Below are 20,618 nucleotides of genomic sequence, written 5' to 3'. Positions count from 1 at the left end.
TGGGATTACAAGTGTGTACTACTGTGCCTTGCAAGCTGTAATTTTTGTGCTTTAAAATTTATACTTTTGTGATGGAAATCTCAGACCTGAATGAAATGAAATTATAACATCATTATGAGGAAGAGTCTTTGCTTGGGGAAAGGGTTAATTCTCCTATACTGTGTAACTCTCTGAACGCTGTACAAACATAGGTACATCACTTAATTGCTAGGCCAATTAACCGCTGTCAACTATGAGCTTATAGGCTTAGTTCTTTGGGAGGGAACTTGAGTTACTGCTGCCTATGGTGAGGGCTACTTCATGAGAATACTCGCACGTGTTTTCTGTCCTTGTTCTACAACAATGAACCAGTTACCCTAAGTTCCCTGTGCATGGTCTTTGGTCACCTAGGTAAGAATTCAAACCCACCAGTGTTGGGACGGTTATGAAACGATGTCAGATCTCCCACTAAAACCCCTTGTAACATGAGCTCCGGGCCCAGAACTTCAGAGCACCAGCTCATTTTGGTCCACATGCTTAAATAAAGAAGTTCTTAATAAATAAGCAGGAAGTTCTTCAGCTCTTCCAGTGGTGCTTGGTCTCTTGCTGAGTGTGATTTTTATAACACTTTCATTTAATGCATTTAATAATAAAATAAAAACATTTTTTACTCTCTGTGAAAAATGTTACTAGGCAGTAAGAAGAATATTATTCCCTCTTAAAGCTGCTTTATAAGTTCAATGGGTTATGCCAATAACTTCACTTAATAGTTCAGCTAATGAGTCAGGATATATTTTATAAAGTTGCCAACATTATTGTAAATATGTCAGGTCCACTAAAGGACATGTTTCTCAGTTTTCTCCCCGATCAGCCTTCTCGGCATTGCTGTGATGCTCATCAGGAGTGGAAATGGGCATGTCGTTGAGCATGCTGTGTCAGGAGAGCCCTGGGTGCATGCGTTATCGCAGAGCAGAGCTAGACCCTGCAGTGGTGAGCACACACTGTTGGTCTACAGCAAGGCTCAGTGGGAACCTGTCACGCGTCTGCCCTCCCCTTCCCTCCATCAGGTCCACAGCATGGCGTCCACGGCCAACCACACGGTGGGGATGGAGTTCTACCTCACACCATTCTCCCAGGATCAGGAGCTCCAGCTTGCACACGGCTTCCTGTTCTTGCTGATTTACCTGGTGGCACTGGTGGGGAACCTTCTCATCATCGTCCTGGTCACCGTGGACCAGTGTCTCCACACCCCCATGTACTTCTTCCTGAAGAACTTGTCCCTCCTGGATGCTTGCCTTGTCTCAGTCACTGTCCCCAACTTCATTGTGAGCTCCTTGTGCCACAGGAGCACCATCTCTTTCTCAGGATGTGTCTCACAGGTCTTGTTGGTGATTCAGTTTGCTGGAACTGAGCTGTTCGTCCTCACGGCCATGTCCTATGACCGCTATGTGGCCATCTGCCACCCCCTGCACTATGATGTCATCATGAACAGGGGACTCTGTGTGCAGATGGTAGCTGTCTCCTGGTTCCTTGGGGGCATCTTTGGGGTCTTATACTCTGCAGGAACTTTCTCTTTATCTTTCTGTGGCTCGAGTAAACTCCCACAATTTTTCTGTGATGTCCCCTCTCTACTGAAGATTTCTTGCTCAAAGTCACATGTCACCATTGATGTTACTGTGGTCATTGGAGTCACATTTGGACTTTCCTGTGTTCTGTCCATTGGATTTTCATACGTGTACATTTTCAAGACTGTCACAAGAATGCCATCCTCACAAGGACGGTCAAGAGCCTTCTCCACCTGCACACCCCATCTCATAGTGGTGACCACATTCATTGTGACAGGCGCCACTGCCTATATGAAGCCAGTGCCAGAATCCCCACATCCTGTGGACTTTCTGGTGTCTGTTCTCTATTCCGTGATGCCTCCGTCTTTGAACCCTGTGATATACAGCCTGAGGAACAGGGATGTCAAAGCCTCTCTGTGGAAGATTGTATGGAAACTGTGTCATAAGTATTATTGGAGAAACAAGAGAACTAGTTTCTAGGAAGGATCAGTGACATGTCTTTTTGTTGTTGCTCTGTGTGTTTTTAATAATTATGTAGATCTTTGTGATGTAATGTAAACAAATCAATATCTTGAATCAAGTACACAATTTAACTTATAAGTTAAGGAATGAGATTTGCAGGTTTGTGATCAGCTCCATGACCTCAGAACCTATGTGAGCTGGACATGTGTTCCTCAGTGTTTCCCTGTAATTTGCTCAGAAGCACATGGTGGGCTCCGGATGAGGCTTGCAAGCTGCTGGGCTCCAGCTCTGAGGAACCAGTGCACATATTCCTTCACCTTGCAGAAGGGACCTTGCCGATGTGATGAGGCAGTGTAGAATGGGCAGATTGCCCAGGTGTCGCCATCTAAGCACGTCAACCCTACAAGCCATGGGCCTCCTAAGACTTGCCCAAAGGGAAAGATGTTCTGTGGGAGGCCAGACCTGCATCAGTGGCACTGGAGATGCAAGGTCGTAAGTTGCAGAGACCGTCACCTCCAGCCCTGGGTGGCGGAGAAAGCACATGCTGTGTAGACCCAGTCAGGAATGCGGCTCTGTCGGGGTTCAGCATGATGTGAGTGGTGCTGCAATTCTAAGTCTAGAAGCTACCAAATAATGAACTTCTTCTGTTTTAGGATAAGATGTTGGTGACACCGTATGACTGTACCAGTATGAAATTAGCATGAGCCTAAAATCTTTGTCCTTGCAAATTCTCTTCAATCATACCTGGTGCGAACAGGTTTGCGGCCACTAAAGTCTCAGAAAAGCTGAGGAATGTTGGAAAGAACACACAATTCTTGCTCTCAATATCTTTACAATATGGCAGAAAATCTTTCATTTATGCCTATATTTTCCTTGTATTTACTCATATTACAAATAAAACCTTAATATGTTCTCATTTCTATTTTGTCATCAGCTTTATTATTATTAAATCAGATGTTATAAAAACTTCATCAACCTATCATTTAATCAAGTCTTGTCTTCGTTGTTGTTATGGTTATTCTAGCAGTTAAAGTTGGTATTTGGGATTGCCAGTTATTTTGCCTCTATTTTATCAAAATTTATCGATGCCTTCATCATTATCCATACTGCCCTTTTATATATTTTAAACTTATCAAGACACATTCTTATTGTGTGGGAGACTGAAAGTCTAGCTTAGCCTTTGTGGAGACACTACACAGTCAGATAAGCCCTGTTGAGAGTCTGGGGGCAGCCAAGCCGGGGCTTGTGGACTAGAGGGAGGTGGCCCAGCAGTGTTCCCCTGCCTGAGGACCTTTATGGCTCAAGCTGCTGCACAGTGTGGAGAGACGACTTCACACTGCAGAGCAGGGGCGGGGGTTGTGAGACCGGGATGCTCCTCACCAGTTCTGGGTGCTTATGGAGCACACCAGCCTGCAGAGCTTCCCCACGCAGGCTTCTTCTCAGCTCTGGGAGAGGACATCTGATACCAGGGCAACTTGGTCTTTCCTGATGAGCACCCTGCATGGTTGGCTGATGGCTACTCCTCCTTGACTCTTCATGTGGAAGAGCAAGGGTGGCTTGGACTTCTTGTAGGCACAACCCACCCCCATGATCTAATGATTTCCCACAATCCCCAGCACCAAGGACCATCTACTGGGGATCAGTTTTCAGCCTAAGTATTAGGAAATGTAAACATAAAGGTTGCTTTTCAGCAGGCACTGATGTTTAATAAGGAGGACCAAAGGCAGCCAAGTTCTTCCTAGGCTCAGTGAAAGAAAAAATTTTTAAAATATTTTTTTAGCAAACGTGGACACAATGTCTTTATTTTGCTTATTCATTTTTATGTGGTGCTGAGGATCGAGCCCAATGCCTCACATGTGCGAGGCAAGTGCTCTGCCACTGAGCCACAACCCAAGCTCTCAGTGAAAAAAAAAATGTAATAATCTACCAAGATTTGCATCACAGGGACAATTCCTCAATTCTGAAATAGTGATTTCATTCAAATTTGGGTCAGTGATGATTTCTTTAAACTTTGTTAATTATGTGACATCTATTTTGACACATTGTTTCTTATTTGACAATTTTCACTTTTCCCCCCACAGCATTGCTAACCTCGGTGGCATTTATGGGCAGCCCACTCCTTCACACAAGAAAGACAAATGCCTAAGGAAAAAGTACATTGGGGTGTGGAGACGGCGGTCAACAAGCGTGAGCGGCAGGATGACCACATTCTCCAGCGCAGCCATGAGGTAGATCATCAAGAAAAGCGCAGCCTGCAGCCACAGCCCCGGGCCTTCAGCCAGCCTCAGGAGCAGGAACTCCACCACCAGCGTCTGGTTCTTCATAACTTGAGTCAGAAGCCAGTGTTAAGAAAAAAGTAGGTAAAGCAACACATAAGCTAGAACGTCACTTGCTCCTTAATTTCTGAGAAGAGTAGAGGTGAGCACAGTGAGGGAGAAAGCTTTAAAATGCCAAGGTATTCACATATCTAGTGGACCCATGAGTCAGACAACAAACACCTGCAATATACCTGGACTCAAGTTGATTGCAAAAAAAACATAAGAATTACAGTTCCTTCCCTGATAACACGAAATGATTTGGGGATAATTTATCCCACTGATCATTGCAGGTTTGGCTACATAATTACAATTGTAACAGGGAAATAACTTTTTATATAAATAACATCCTACTTGTTTAAATTTTTTTTTGTGATAGAGAAGTCTTGAATAACACTTCTGCTTCTTGTGCACTGCAACCTTTTAAATAGTTGCTAATTTGACCTAAATCAAGGCCAGCAGTTGGCTGAAGCTGTTTGTTTCAAGCAGGATTCTAAAGAAATGTTGGGCTGGGGTGTGGCCCCGTGGTGGAGCACTTGGCCAGCATGTGCAAGGCCCTGGTTCAATCACCAGCACCACAAAATTAAAAGAGGAAAGGAGAGGAGTGAGGAAGGAAGGAGGGAGGGAAGGAGGAAGGAAGACAGGAAGGAGGGAGGGAAGAAGGAAGGAGGAAAGAAAGACAGGAAGGTCTTTCTATAGTTGGCCATTTCATATCTTGAGAAATGTAGCAGTGAATTCAGTAGAAACTTGACATCTGAGAAAGAGGAAGACTAAAATAAAAATAAACTAAAAAAGGAAATATTCATTATTATCAAGTGATGCTGTTGTTTATTGTTCACTTCTCTTCTTTTTGAAGGACATTGAAAAATTAAATTTAAAAATTCCAAGACTCAAAGAAGAATAGTGATACAACATACCTGAGCCTCTGGGACACTCCAAGGGTGGTTCTTAGAGGAAAGTTTACAGCGTCAAGTGCCTGTGTTAAAAACAGCAAGATCCCAAGTAAGCAACCTGAAGCTGCACATCAAGGCCCAGAAAAGCAGAAACAAACTAGTTCCAAACATGCAGAAGACAGAAAAAGATCATCACAGCCCAAATTAATGAAATTGAGAATAAAATGTGGGGATTGGTATCAAAACAGACAGGAAGACCAATGGAATAGAATAGAAGGAACAGGGACAAACCCACATAGATACCACCACATGACACTCACCAAAGGTCCCCAAAGCATAATGTGGAGAAAGGATAGCCTTTAAACAAATAGGGCTGGGAAAACTGAATACCCCATGAGCAAGAATGAAACTCGATCCCTGCCTCTCACCCTGAATGAAAATCAACTCAAAGAGAAGCTGCTAGAGACAAACTGAGACCCAACGCTCCAACACATTGGCACAGCACCAGCTTCCTCAATACAACCCCTGAGCTAAGGAAACAAAACCAGGAACCGGGGAGTAACGCCGACCAAATTCTGCCTGCGCATGCATACCACATGCATTCCCATCTTGTACATAACTATGATGCACCAATTTAAATAAATAAGTAGAAGAAAGACCTGTAGATAGAGGAGGGATGGGGTTAGGGTGGAGGAGAGGGAAGGGGCTAGTACTGGGACTGAAATGCAGAAAACTGTGTCATGTGCATTTATGAATATGCCAAAATGAACTCCAATGTCATGCAAAACTGCAATGCACTAGAAATAAAAAAAGTAAGTTAAAATGTGAAATCTTCCTTGATATAAAATGATCTTACATTTATTATCCACTTCTCTTTTATTTTGAAGTACCTTGATTCCTCCCCCCATACTTTCATTAAATAGTGTAATTCTTTGGTGAAAGTGCTATTTTAGTGTCTATTTTGCTTCCTTAATGTGGATATTAGCATAGTTACAAAAAAATTAGAAAGCCATACAAATTATTTTGAAAAAAACCTGGTTTTCAAAAACACAGTGTCATTTTTCATGACAACAGCAACTCCTAAGACTAAGCCAGGTGACGGTCATAATATTCTAGGCCTGATGTGATTAGCACCAGTACCAGCACGTGTTAGACTCATTCTCTGCATCCAGTAGAGCAGCAGGCGTGCTGCTACCAGGACCAGGGGCCTCTACCAGAGGCCACTCACACATCCAGGCTAGGGAGGCCTGTACCTGTTCTTCCCCCTCGATCCTCCTTCGCCCAGAGCCCTGGATTCTGCTTTAGCATTGCCTCAGGGACATGTTTTCTCAATGTCAGAGGCTGCTCCCATGCATCCTGATGCCACAGAACTGGACTTTGCCCTCCAGGCTCCTGGTTGGGACTCCTCCCACCCAAGGCTTCCCCAGCCTTGTCCTGCTCATGGGCCTTCTGAAAGGTGCCTGTCCCCAATACTGCTTTTCACCCCAGATAGACAGCTTCAGCCGAGCCGCTGGAGCCGCTGTTCAGAACGGGGTTCCTAACTGCTGTCCTGGTTGGCCTGGTCTGTGTTGGCAAGGCTTGTCCAGCTGAGCTGAGGGACATGCTCTCCTAGTTCTCCAGGATGGTGGGGCACTCTCCATGGAGGAGGCCGACCCGGGAGGCTTCTCCATCCCTAGCCTCTGTTCTTCCTCTCCACCTTGAGAGACAGCTCAGAGTCTCACCTGTTTTTTGTTTGTTTTTTTTTTTTGGCAGGGGGAGGGTGTGGGTAACCAGGAATTGAACTTAGGGACACTCCACCACTGAGCCACACCCACAGCCTTATTTTGTATTTTATTTAGAGACAGAGTCTCACCGAGTTGCTTAATGCCTCGCTTTTCCTGAGACTGGCTTTGAACTCGTGATCCTCCTGCCTCAGCCTCCTGAGCCTCTGGGATTACAGGCATGTGTCCCTCTTCTCTGTTCTTTATCTGGCTTCTGAACCTGCCAGTGCCAGTGTGGTCACTCCTCACCTTAGACAACTGTACAATCTGAGCAGCGCAGTTTCACTCACAGCCAAGAATCAAACCCCTGCTTTCACAATAAAACAAAATGAACATTTTAAATGAGAAGTTCTGTAGTGTAATATTAGGATGCTATTTGGAATAGTAACATTTTAAAAACCAAAAAAGTTAATAATTCTATTTCCACTATGCAAAAAAAATGCTTTGAAGTTGTTTTGTTTTAACAAATTATGGTGTTGGTGAGGATTAGTCATACTTTGATGTTAAAAACGTGCACATAAAAAAAATGAGCCACAAAGCACTCAACAGTGTGGGGCTTTCTCTCGCTCCCTTAGACGTACCTGGACTTCCAGCAGGATGCTACAAGATGGCTTTCTCTCGTGTGTTCTTGTTCTGCTGCTGGGATCACACCCAGGGCTTTGCAAGCTGCATCCCCAGCCCCCAGGTCCTCTGCTCAAATGCTCTTGGTTCACATTTGTTTTCAAGGCTAATGAATCAATAGGAGAAAACTAAATAGGCTGGTGGAGGAAAGAGCAATTGGTAAAATTGGGCATCAAATTTATTTTATTTTTAGTGAGAACCAGATGAGAATAATGTAAATCAAAGAATAAGAAAGTAAACTGAAAGGTCATGGAGCTCTTGTTTGATTGGTGTAGAACCAGGGATTGAGGGCAGGTTGATCTATCACTGAGCCAAGGTCTTGCTAAGTTACTAGGCTGAACTCAGACTTGCCATCCTCCTACCTTAGCCTCCAGAGCAGCTGGGATGACATGGCACCTGGCTCATTGAGGTGCTTTTAAGACAGATGCTAGAAGGTGAGAAGCTGTGTTGAAACAGCAACCAAGACACTCAGAACTACAGACAATACTACCCCACACCCGAACACACACACAGAGGCACAGTGCACATACACGCATGCATGCACACCTGTGCACACACATATACAAATGCACACACACAAGCAACTCAAGCACACATGCATGTACACCTGTGGACACACATGCACACAATCACACACATGTACACAAGCACACATGTGTACACACAAGTATGCACAGAAGCACATGCACATATGCACACACACATACACACATGCACACAAACATGCACACATGTGCACACACAAGCATGCACATAGGTGCACACAGGTACACATACACACACTTTTCCACACTGCTTTCCAGAAGGTGTGCTCTGAAAATCAGCCTAGGCTTTCATAGTCTTCATATCAAGAGAAACAAGTCCTTTCAGTTTCAATAGTAATGACATTGCTTACTTAAATTCTCCAAGAATGCATTTCTCTTCCAACCTTAAAGTTGAAAGACCCATCCGCAAAGGAAACCTCCTGCTACCTTGCACACTCAGGTCTGCTTGCTGCGGGAAGGCAGCACTGGCCCCAGCGCGGGCAGCAGTGGGGAGCCTGACTCAGGTTGCAGCTCAACCCCACACTCTCCTCTCTCCTCTGGTGAATGCCAAGCTTGGAGCAGCTCTGAGGGCAGGTTCCCAGCCAGCCAGCTTCCCTCATGTCACCTCCCTGTGCTTCCAGGGTCCAGAGCTAGCAGCAAAGCCTCTGGAGTCTTCCCAAACCACATTTGGCTTCAAAGGCAAATCTCCACCCTGGAGGGCTCCACCCTGGAGGGCAAATCTCCACCCTGGAGCTCACTTTGATTGCTTGAACCACACTCCTCATGGCCACGTAGGAAGTGAGCGCTGGAAAGCCTACTGAAGCCTCTGTGGGCTCTGCTTCACAGAGGTCACAGCACAGCAAGGCTGTGCCCCACTGTGCCAAGATACTCATGGGACCAGAGAAGCTCTACGCGATGAGGCAAACGTGCAGCTGTCCCATCCAGCCCTACAGAACCTGGGCACGGAACATCCCTGTGTCTCCAAGGGTCTGCTGCGCCCACAGAGCTGGGGTAGGGCCAGGTACAAACACCTCTCTACTGTTCATATACAACATTAAAGTAAACTCCCACTCTGGGCAGGAAGAGCAAGTGAGGGACAGACAGGATGGAGGAGAGAAGTGAGGGCAGAGGACTGGAGGGTAGCGGTTGCTCCCCTGGAGGCTGCGCTTCCTGGAAATGCTTCCAGTGCCCAGAAGTGTCCACCATAACTTCCCACGGGAGAGCGGAGCCCAGCTCCAAGTCCCACCCTCCCCTCCGCCACTCAACTCACTGTGGCCTGAGGCTGTCCTCCACATGCAAAGTGTGCTCCCACTGTCAGGCTCCCAGTTCTGGGGCAGGAGAACTGTGCTTAGTGGCCTTGGTCTCAGGCACTTGTCCAGGAGGGTCAGGTCTTTAAAGCCGTAGCAAGCAGGCCTGTGTGACTGCCCAGGCTGCTCCCAGAGGTGCTCCTGGCTGCGCTGAGATCACTGCTCACACCCCAAGCCCAGGAGGCCAGGCCTTCACCACCCCCAGACTGAGCCCAGCCCACTGCCCTCTCCTCCAGCCTGCAGAGGGGAGCTCCCTCTGGGTCTCATTAGGGTAACTCTTAGTAGTTCCTTACCTATTTGCTGTGTGTAGGTGACAATCATGTCCTAAGACGCCCATTAGCTTCTAAAGCATGTAACAACTAATTTATATCTGCATGCCCACTTTCTTCCCATTGGCTGCCCTAACTCAGCTCAGTTCTTGTGGAGAGGGACACTGACCCACAGTCCTTGGAGGTGGGGTCTGTCCTGTGGGCTGTGTTAAGTCCCACGGCCACTGAGCTTCTCTTTTCCTCTCTCCCTTCATGCACATCAGCTTTGTCCTTCCTCATGGCTGAGTAATACTCCATTGTGTAGATGTGCCACATTTCCTCACGCATCCATCTGTGGATGGCACCTGGGCTGACGCCGTAACTTGGCTGGGACGAATTGTGCGGCTATGACCACCAAGTGCCTGTGGAGCTGACTTTAGTTATTTTGGATAAACACCAAGGAGTGGGACAGCTGGGTCATCGGATGTCTCCATTTCCAGTTTTCTGAGGGACCTCTGTACTTCTTTTCAGAGCATTCATACTCATTTTAAGTCCTGCCAACAAGGTGGGAACTTACCTTTCCCCACGTCCTCAGCAACATTTATTATTGTCTGTATTCCTAATAATTGCCATTCTAACTAGAGTGAGATGGAATCTCAAAGTATTTTTAAAGTTGTAAATGGACACACAGAATCTTTATTTATTTTTATGTGGTGCTGAGGATGGAATCCAGTGCCTCACACACACTTTACACTAGCCCCAGCCCCAGCCCTCAACATACTTTTGATCTGCATTTCCTGGTGGCTAGGGATGGTGAACATGTTTTGTGTATTTGTTGACCATTTGTATTTCTTCTTTCGAGAAGTGTCTTTTTAGGTCTTTTCCCAGGTATTAATTCGATTGTTTGGTTCTGGTGGAGGTTATTGCTGCTGTTGTTTTTGGTGGGTTTTTTTTCTTTTCCTTTCTAAGTTGTGGGTATTAATACTCTGCTAGAGGAGCAGCTGCCAAAGATATTCTTTCCAATCTCTTCATGCCCTAAATTGGGTAAAGAATTTGTGGTTTAGATACTCAGCCCCAAAGAAGAATAAAGTTCTGGCATTTGCTGGTAAATGGATGGAGCTGGAGAGCATCGTGCTGAGTGAAATAAGCCAGACCCAGAAAGTCCAGGGTGGAATGTTTTCTATTATATGCAGAAGCTGGATAAAACTAGGTGAATAAGGGAATTGGGAAATCTCTTGAAAATAAAAGGAGATCAGGGGAGCACGGGGGGGGGGGAAACTGTGACTTCCACCTTTTGTATACCTATAAAGCATGCATTAAAAAAAGAGCTAGAGACAGAAGGAAGCCTGGTAGACAGAGGAAGGGCAGGGACGGAGGAGGGTCAGGGAAAGTACTGGGGCTGCAGTGGGACAAATTCTATTTACTGCTGCATGATTGCCTCACACGACTCCCAATATCATGTATAAATCACTCAAAAAAAAAAAAAAAAAACATAAGATCCCTAAATATGTTAGTCAGAACTCCAAAAGAATTCAAAAGATATGTTGGCATAAGAAATGGCTTAAACAAACCCCCAAAGGAAAAGCCTGGGAGGAAAATATTGGTAAGTGTGACCAAGTGAGAGTTGGACTTGTTTTTTAACAACAAATACATGATGTTGAAAGATAGTCTCAGACAATAGTTTAACAATGTGTAACCATCAGTTTGCAGGATTCATAGATAAGATAAAATAATTTAAAAACACAAATGATTTGATAATAAAGCACATACATGTGCAATTTAGAGAAAATACCCAGAAGGCAAAGAAACATTAAAATTTGGTCAAATTCAGGAATGAAAAAGAAGAGCCACAGCAAAGTCCAAATTAGACACTCCACTATAGTTATTAGAGAAAGTTTTCAAGTTCTAGCAATACTAAGTGCCACCAACATCGAGGGCAAAGGACAGTGACTGGCGTGGGTCCTTGTGGATTCCGGAGAGCAAGGGCACTCTGAGATCATGGGATCTGTGCTCCTGCAGGATACTGGGTGTGGGGCAGCCAGGCATGGGGCAGCCAGGCCTGGGGCTTTAAGACAGATCATGATGACTCCTAGGTTGAACCCAGAACTTACAAGGATTACACAGAGGGCAGGAATAGCAACCTCCAGATGTGCACCATGAGGCATCACTGCAGGAAGTAATTGTACTCCTGGAGCAATAGGCACCAACAAGGAATCTGGCAGTAGAGAAAACTCCCATTTCCCATTCTTGACACCACTGATTCTTGTGAACTGGAGTTTGACAAATTCATGAAATGTTGGTGCTACCAGACACGCCACCCATCTGGTGCTGTTTAATGTGGGGAGGGGGACTCTGTGCTCTGAGCCAACTGCCCCAAAATTTTTATAAAAAGAAATTGCTTCCTAACAAGGATAGTTTAATTCTTATCCCACCAATAGTGTTTTGTAACATGAAGTTCCAATTTTTTTTTCACTGTTGAACAATCAACTCTATTTCAGTCATAGGAGGTCCCAACACCATGAAACTGAAAGATTTAATAAAAATACAATGAGGACATTATAGATGGTGCTTTGGGACAATATCAGGGCATGAAATATTACTAATTTGTCTGTTAGTTCAAACGTCCTGTCTGATTTATTTTAGGGGACAGAGCCCAGGACCTCACCCATGTCTATCCCAGTCCCCCACCTTTGATTTTGAGGTTTCCTTTACACTTTAATTTGTATTATTGATTCTAAAAACAAACAAACAAAAACACTACTCTCTGTTTTTCCAATTTTATGAATGATTAACATCTAAAGCCAGAGAAATACCCTTTTCCTTCTTTGGTAACTTTGCCATTTAGATTTCTCTCTCAAGTGACTGGAAAGGTTCTGAAGCCTGGATCTGGGAAGATTTAGTAGAAGGCCATGTCTTGGTGAACTGACCCCAGTACCCGAGGGACAGACGGAGCCTCCTCCCACAGGGCTCCCCATACCTAATTACTCAACAGCAAAGCATTTCCGTGTGAGGCTCTGAATTCTCATGAGGCGGAGAAAACACAAGGTAGCAGGAGGCAGGTTGGCTGTAAGGGGACGCGGCAGGATGGGACCAAAGGAACAAGGGACAGCCTGAGAGTTCTGAGGACCAAGGAAGAACCCGCCAAAGCATCCTGCATACCAGGAAAAGCACCCATGGAATAATGAGAGGCCAGGAGGAAAGAGGGTGATCTAAGTCAGGAGGGAGAGGAGAGGGTGATCGAAGTCCCAGAGAAAACCATGGATGGGAAGAGCAGGGACAGGTGAGTGTGGAGTGGCTCTGGGTGGGAAGGCGCTGCATGCGCCGGGGTCCTGGGAGGGCCGCTGTCTGTGCACTCCACACAACTCCACTCCGCATGCTGAGCTCTGTGGCCAGCCGCCAGGGGCCTCCTGTCTGCCTGCAACAGAAACAACCTGAGTGCAGTCATTTTTAATGACACATTGCTTTGTGTATGAGAACAGTTATTTTCTTTATTCATTTAAACTTTCTGGGTATTTAAATTACATATCATATCTAGTCAGTAAATCATCATGCATTTTTTATAAAATGAATAACCCTGGTAATTAATTTTAAAAATAAAATGAAAATTTATTCAAAAGTAATAATCAAACAATGTTCTTTCTCTGATTTTTAAAAACTCTTCAATCATGTGCCAAGAACATCTTAGAATGAGTTCAAAACCCATTCAACTATAGAGTGACAGACAGGTAGTTTTTTAGAGATGACGTAATCACAGCTTCAAAGGAATCTTCCTATGTTAAAAGCTGTGCTCTGCCGTGGGACTCCAGGGCTGGTGAGCATCACTCCAACTTGGGCAGGTTCTTTACACCTGTGCTTGTTCCTTGTCTATAAGAGTCTGTGCTGTGCCCCAGAGTCCTCAGGATTCAGACCCAGAGCTGGAGATCTGAGGGCTTGTGGGCAACCACCAGGTGTAATGTGATCTGAGGGTGGTGAAGAGGAGGACATGGCCGGGCACTTGTTCTCTGTGCAGCATCTCTTCCCTCTGGGCGCAAGGCAGGCACCCGCCACCTGGGGTTACCAGAGGAGAAGGAGGAAGAGGAGGACAGGGAAGGATGGGGGAGGGTCTGTTCCTCTGCCTGTGCTCAGCTGCCTAGTTCATCTGCACACCAAGGCCCATGCTTGGGGCATGGGTACTGAGCCCCAGCTCTGCCACAGGTTGGCATGGGTTTACTGTCCAGGTGCTCCTGGGCTCCTGTTTACCAGGAGAACAGAACTTCTGGGCTCAGTGCTCGAACTGCAAGCGGTCATTACTGTTGCAGACTAACTTTTCCTGTGAATGACACAGGCGCTGAAAAGTGTTAGCTTTGGGAAATTAGGGAAAGACATTAGGTAGCACATTTTGCTAAAGAGTATCTTTTCTCTGTATTTCTTCTTGTCTGAGTCACCCTTGATATATAAATCAATTTTCTCCTCATTAGGATAATTAATAATCTAGGTGTTTTTGTTTTTTTTAACTACAGTGGGCATGAAAGAAATCTTTTCCCCTCCACTTCGCTTAGACTCACTGGCTGGAGCCCTGCCAATTAGAGAAAACACAAATTTATAAAAGAAAAGCACCCTTCAGTCTATTAAAAAGATCCACGCACGTGGGAGCACTTAGGTGAGTAGCTCAGAGGAGGGGTCTAAAGGTGGACTCAGGCAGCATCTTTACAAAGAGTGAGTGTTCAGAGCAGAGGCAGGCAGAGGGAAAGCCCAGCTTCTGGGGGTGGTGACTGTGGGAACTGCTGGAAGGCCAGGGTCATTTCTGCATGGCTCGTCATCGGGGCTCCTCTGGGTCCCTGGGCTGACAGTCATCGCCTTGGGGACCGGTCACCCTGTCTCTGTGGAGCCAGCAGCCAGGGAGATTTCCTTATAGCTCCTATTTATTTCCAGCTGCCTTCAGCTCAAAATAATCCAATCATCAGAGGAGCATATCTGGGGGTGACGTGCTCTGTACCCTCCCTTCAGCCAGCCAAGCAAACCTGGGAAAAACACGTCACTCTCTGAGCTTCCGAGTATTTGCCTTTGAACATTAATTGGTCTATAATAACTGTACAAGTCCAGGTACAATGGGATGGTTTTATAACGGAGAAGGCTGCTAGACCATTCCTCAGGTGTGGTCCAGCCAGTGTCCACTTCCAGAAGCTATGTAAGTGCAGACCCACAGATACCACCCCAACCTCCAGAGGATGAACTATACCTGCCCTGGACTCCACCCTCAGGTGCCCCTTAAGGCCTGAGAAGCACTGCCTGGAGGAGGTCAGAGGCCCCTTCTGCCGGACGTTAGGTAGACCCATGCTGTGGACGCATCTACCCACCCAGCCTGGGTTCTTCATGTGCTTGTTGACACAGGACATGTGCAAGAAATTCTAGTTTCCTGGAGGAAGTGTGGCACAGGGTGGCGAGGAGGGTCGTACTGGGGACAGAAAGCTCCTGCTCTCTAGAGAGCTCGTGGAGTGAAGCCACCCTGATCCTATGGTGTCTGCTCAAGAGTCTGTCCCCAAGTGCAGGCTCTGGTCACCTGCATGCCTGACAGGAGCAGCTTACCAAAGCATGTAAAGTGGTGTCCAGGGTGCACTAGAGAATGAGAATGACACTCATAATGACATCCTGTTCTTAACTAGCTCCCTGCTCCCGTTTCCCCGTGAGGGTCAGGATGTCCCGGTTGTGTTAAGAGCTTTGTTCAATATGGACTTTTGCTTCTTTTTTGTGAGAAGAATGCATTGTCTTAATAAATTTAAATATGAAAAAAAAAAAACAGATCAGAATCCTTAAACTTGATCTCTGAATGTTCTTTAGGGGGACAGAGCTTATAACCTAGAGAATCAGTTGAGAAGGCAAGCCTACCATGGGTGATTAAGGTCAGCACTTATGTCTGGGGGCTGCCTTCTGAGCCCGTGCCTTTATTCCAGGGTCACAGAGTGCTGGTGGGCCCAGCTAGCATGGCAGGAGGCCCAGATGGGTGTGATTCATGGATGTGGAGTTTCCTGGGCTGTGGGTCGACTGGAGTGATGCTTTCCTCTGTGCTTTACTATCATGTTCACCACGCCTGGCTCCAGTGTGAAGACAGCGGTCAGCAGTCACCAGGTTTCATGAGTGCTTCTCTGTGAGTCCTTCCAAGGGGTGGTCAAGGCTGAGTGGCCCTCTGTCTCCTGGTCTGCAGGCCCTGCCATGGATGCTGGCAATGAGACAGAGGGCAGGGGCTTTCTGCTGCTGGGCTTCCCGGGGCCCCAGGCCCTGCAGCTCTCGCTCTTCCTGCTCTTCCTGGTGATGTACATCCTCACAGTGGGCGGCAATGTGGCCATCTTGCTGCTAGTGAGCACCTCCCACCAGCTGCACACCCCCATGTACTTCTTCCTGAGCAACCTGTCCTTCCTGGAGGTCTGGTACACCACGGCCGCAGTGCCCAAAGCCCTGGCCATCCTGCTGGGGAGGAGCCAGAGCATCTCCTTCATCAGCTGCCTCCTGCAGATGTACCTGGTCTTCTCGCTGGGCTGCACGGAGTATTTCCTCCTGGCCGCCATGGCCTACGACCGCTACCTCGCCATCTGCTACCCCCTGCACTACGGGGCCATCATGAGCAGCCTGCTCTCTTTGCAGTTGGCCCTGGGCTCCTGGGTCTGTGGCTTCCTGTCCATTGCAGTGCCCACGGCCCTCATCAGTGGCCTGTCCTTCTGTGGCCCCCGAGCCATCAACCACTTCTTCTGTGACATTGCGCCTTGGATCGCCCTGGCCTGCACCAGCACGCAGGCGGTGGAGCTGGTGGCCTTTGTGATTGCTGCCGTGGTCATTCTGAGCTCCTGCCTCATCACCCTGGTGTCCTACATCTACATCATCCGCACCATCCTCAGCATCCCCTCGGCCAGTGGCCGCAGCAAGGCCTTCTCCACCTGCTCCTCCCACCTCACCGTGGTGCTCATCTGGTATGGCTCCACCATCTTCCTCCATGTGCGCACCTCCATCAAGGACGCCTTGGACCTGACCAAAGCCGTGCACGTCCTCAACACCGTGGTGACCCCGGTTCTCAACCCCTTCATCTACACCCTCCGCAACCAGGAGGTCAGGGAGACTCTGCGGAAGAAGTGGAAGAGAAAATAGCTCTGCAGCACACCTGTGCCCTGTCACGGCCCCGCCACCTGCTGGGGGCAACAGGTGGGAATTCAGAGGCTTGAAGGCAAACAGCCATTGATTCGTGGAGAGAGAGAGGAAAGAGGGGACACAGAGACAGAAACCCTGAAGACCCAAACCAAAGCACACAAAGCGGGCCTGCTGGCCATACATCTATACACAATGGGAACAGCAGCTTTCAAGACTTTAAAACAGAACTTAAACCTCATACATTAAATTAGCTCTCCCCTGGCTTTTTTTTATAAACTTTGGGGCAATTATGCAGAGGGAAGGGGGCCTTGCCAAACCTCATGCCCAGCAAAGCAGGCCAGGTGACCCCTGCCACTCAGGAGGCAAGTGTTGGGAGGCAGGGCGTCTCTCCCAGGCCGCTTCCCCATTCTTCATGCCTAGCACCGCCATTGCGGGCAGAACTAAGAGGCCCTGCTCTCTGCCTGCTCTAGATTTCTGCCAAATGACACTGATGGCAGCTGAACCTCTCACAGTGACAAACTCTGAGTTAAGTGCTGACATGGCCAACTGTCTGGTGTGGGTCATGGAGGCTTGGCTTCCTGTTTCACAGGTGTGAGTCACAGTCCCACTGTCACATATGGTCTGGCTGTTGTCACTGTGAAGCTGGGCTGTTGTTATGATGTGGAAGTGAGGTGTCTTCCCAAGCTCCTGCTAACGCAGGGGCAGCAGAGGGGAAATGGCTGGATGGTGGGAGCTTAACCTAAGCAGCCCATCCTAGATGGAAAGGACCAACTAGGTGGTAGCTGCAGGCAGGTGGGTGAGGCTGGAGGAGGGGTCACCGAGGCCTGGAGGGTGCATCTTCCTGGGCCCCTTCTCTCCCCTCTCTGCTTCCTTTCTGCTGGGATGAGCTGCCTCACCCGGGCCCAGAGCAGTGGAGTCAGTCATCGACTGCTGGAACCTCTGAAACCATGAACCCAAATAAACTTCCCTGCTCTAGGATGTTCTTGTCTGGTGTTTTGGTCACAGCAATGGAATGCAACTAAAACAGCTGCCAGGCTCAGCCTTGGCAGCAGGCATGTGGGACTCACAGAGGTTTGAAGTCCCCAGAGGTTGGGGGAGCACGGACTGGGTTCCAGGAGACCTGCAGGTGACTGCCTGCCTGTAAGCCAAGCCCCTGAATGTAAACATGTCACCTGTAGAGGACTGAGTACTTCCAGTCCAGCGTCATGTGCAGACCTGGAGTCTGAGCATATGCCACATGCACAGAAGACAAGTTCAAGACCCAAGTCACCATTAAAGTAGGATTAGGACCCTGATACCCCACGATTACACAGACACAAGTAATAACTGACCCACAGGATTTCACAACGCGGGGCTTGTGGTCGCCCTCTTCTGCCTGGACGGCAAGGGGGCAACAGTGGGGAGGCTGCAGATGACAAAGCCGAGCCCAGAAAAACACGGACACCACAGAGGTCAGAGGCACACAAATACGTAAAGGAAGTGAAATTTTTTTGAAAAATGACAAACATATAGTTTACTTATAAATCAAGATATTTAACAATTAAACTAAGTAAGAGATGATCAGCAAAAGTAAATTCATAGAAAACTGAGACAACATTTTACGTTTGTTTGATTGGGAAAAGAATCTTTTATGATGCCATGTATCAGCCTCACAGAGGGGAACCTGGTAACACCTAGTCAACATCATAGTGCCGTCCCCACCATCTGGAGGTCGGCCTAAGCAAATATCCTCAGGTGATTTCTATGGATAAAATGTTATTTACAATATTAAAAATCAGAAGGCATTCAAATAAACCTTGGTACAAAATGGATAAATGAATTCTGAATCATGCAGAAAATACAATATCCCCAAATAGTGTGGAAGTACAACAAGTGCAGAGCGTCTTCTCTGTGGCTGGCATGCACTTAGGACATATGAGTGAATAAGATGGAGAAAAATGTACCCTTACACTCTGCTGGGAGGAGACAGAACATAACTAAAGAGTGAGAGATTATGAATGTGTTCAAAGATGATAAGTGCCCTGGAACAGATGCATCGGTAGGACACAATTTGTGTGTGTGTGTGTGTGTGTGTGTGTGTGAGAGAGAGAGAGAGAGAGAGAGAGAGAGAGAGAGAGAGATTGAGATTGAACCCAGGAGTACTTAACCACCAAACCACATCCCCAGCCCTTTCCATTTTTTATTTTGATACAGGGTCTTGCTAAATTGCTTAAGCCCTCACTAAACTGCTGAGGCTGGCTTTGAATTTGTGATCCACCTGCCTCAGCCTCCCCAGCTTCTGAGATCATAGGTGTGTACCACCATGCCTAGCCCAGGAAATGTTTTGAATTCAGTCATTTGAATTAATTAAAAAAAATTAGGAGACAAAACAAAAAATCCAAACAAACAAACAGAAAACATTATGATATTTAAGAGTGCATTTGAATATAGAAAACATGCAAATATGACTGAATGCAAACCGGATTCATGGAACTCTGGCTGTGCTGAGGGAGGGAAAGAGGAAGACTGGATTTGCAGAACATAAAATTTTTCATCTGCAACTTGCTTCTAATGAAAAAAATCTGAAGCAAATCATTTGAGTCAAATATGAGGAATTTATTCTGAACACAGTGGAGAAATAAAGGAGGAAGGGACATGAGCAGCGTGAGGGGGCAGTGTGAGGGTCTTCAGAAGTGGAGGTGTCGAGCTGGGGACACACAGGAGGGTCTGTCCCACCTCTGAGAGCAGTAGGGGTAGATGGAAGGCACCAGGAGTGCCCTGGCTGACGGATGGTGAGGGCTCCACTCCACAGAGTGCCCTTCTCTACAGCTTAGCTTCATGGCTTTGAACAGGGAGATCTTGGGCATCTTCCAGGTGAACTGCACAAAACTCCACCCAGGAAGGACCCGCCAGGCACCTTCTGTTCCACCCCCTCTATCTTAGGTGGCCCTTTAATTTTTTGTTTTTGTTTTTGTTTTTTTTTTTTCATTTGTGAAAGGTTTATTTCACTTTGCATAATAGCCTCAGGATTCATTTATACAACAGAATATATTAAGCCTGAATGATATTTTGCTGTTTATGTATATGATGTTTTGTTTATCCACTCATCTGTTGAGGGATATGTGATTAATTAATCATAGTGTTCCACTATAAGGGTATTTTGAACAATGCTGTTATTAATATGGATGTATATATATTTTGTTGAGACCATGATTTCAATTATTTTGGACGTATATACAGAAGTAGAATTACTAGATCACATGGTAATTTTTAGAGCAATTTCTGCAATGGAACAACCAGTTTACATCCCCAGAGAGCACAAAAGTTCCAATTTCTTTATACCCTTATTGTTAAGGTCTGTAAACAAGTCAGATTGGCACCTGTTATTTTGCCAGAGAAATGTTAGAGTCTGTAAACAAGTCTGGATGGCGCCTGGCCAAATGCCAGAGGGATTGGTTTGTGAAGTAACAAAAGCGAGCCATTAAGTGTGGAGATTCCTTATTGGTTGACTGCTGTATCTATTTTATGCTAACTACATAAGCTGTGTAAAATGTATAAATATCGCTCAGATCCTACAATCAATGGCTCTCATTCCTGCTCTATCAACGTACACAAGTTATTCGTCACCCCCCGGTTATTTTGCTGCAGCCGGACTGCGGCACCTTATCAATACTTGATATTTTCTGGGTTTTATTTTGTTTTGTTTGATGTTGTTCTTTTAGGATTTGGTCATCTAAACTACTATTATGTGGTAAAACTTAGTTTTGATTTTCCATTTCCTTAATGATTAGTGATGTTTAATTTCATTTTGTGTGCTTGCTAGAAACATCACTGCTTGTGAGGAGACAA

General features: G+C 46.5%; 2 protein-coding genes across 2 annotated transcripts; both read left to right on the top strand.

Moving 5' to 3' along the window:
* The first annotated feature begins 1,055 nt into the window (after window positions 1–1,055).
* LOC143400118 (olfactory receptor 14A2-like) lies at window positions 1,056–2,024 on the top strand. Its single transcript, XM_076857419.2, has one exon. The coding sequence runs from the start codon at window positions 1,056–1,058 to the stop codon at window positions 2,022–2,024; it is 969 nt and encodes a 322-aa protein (XP_076713534.2).
* Window positions 2,025–15,863: 13,839 nt separating this feature from the next.
* LOC143386794 (olfactory receptor 6F1) lies at window positions 15,864–16,790 on the top strand. Its single transcript, XM_076855612.2, has one exon. It carries the CDS (start codon window positions 15,864–15,866, stop codon window positions 16,788–16,790), a length of 927 nt encoding a protein of 308 aa, XP_076711727.1.
* The last annotated feature ends 3,828 nt before the right edge of the window (window positions 16,791–20,618 follow it).

The sequence above is a fragment of the Callospermophilus lateralis genome, chromosome 5, assembly GCF_048772815.1.
Source record: "Callospermophilus lateralis isolate mCalLat2 chromosome 5, mCalLat2.hap1, whole genome shotgun sequence".
Classification (NCBI taxonomy): domain Eukaryota; kingdom Metazoa; phylum Chordata; class Mammalia; order Rodentia; family Sciuridae; genus Callospermophilus; species Callospermophilus lateralis.
Note: the sequence above shows the minus strand (reverse complement) of the source record. Positions and strands in the feature narration are given on the sequence as shown.

Excerpts from the sequence above, each read along its gene's own strand:
- LOC143400118 (XM_076857419.2), top strand. The coding sequence starts at position 1,056 with ATGGCGTCCACGGCCAACCACACGGTGGGGATGGAGTTCTACCTCACA.
- LOC143386794 (XM_076855612.2), top strand. The coding sequence starts at position 15,864 with ATGGATGCTGGCAATGAGACAGAGGGCAGGGGCTTTCTGCTGCTGGGC.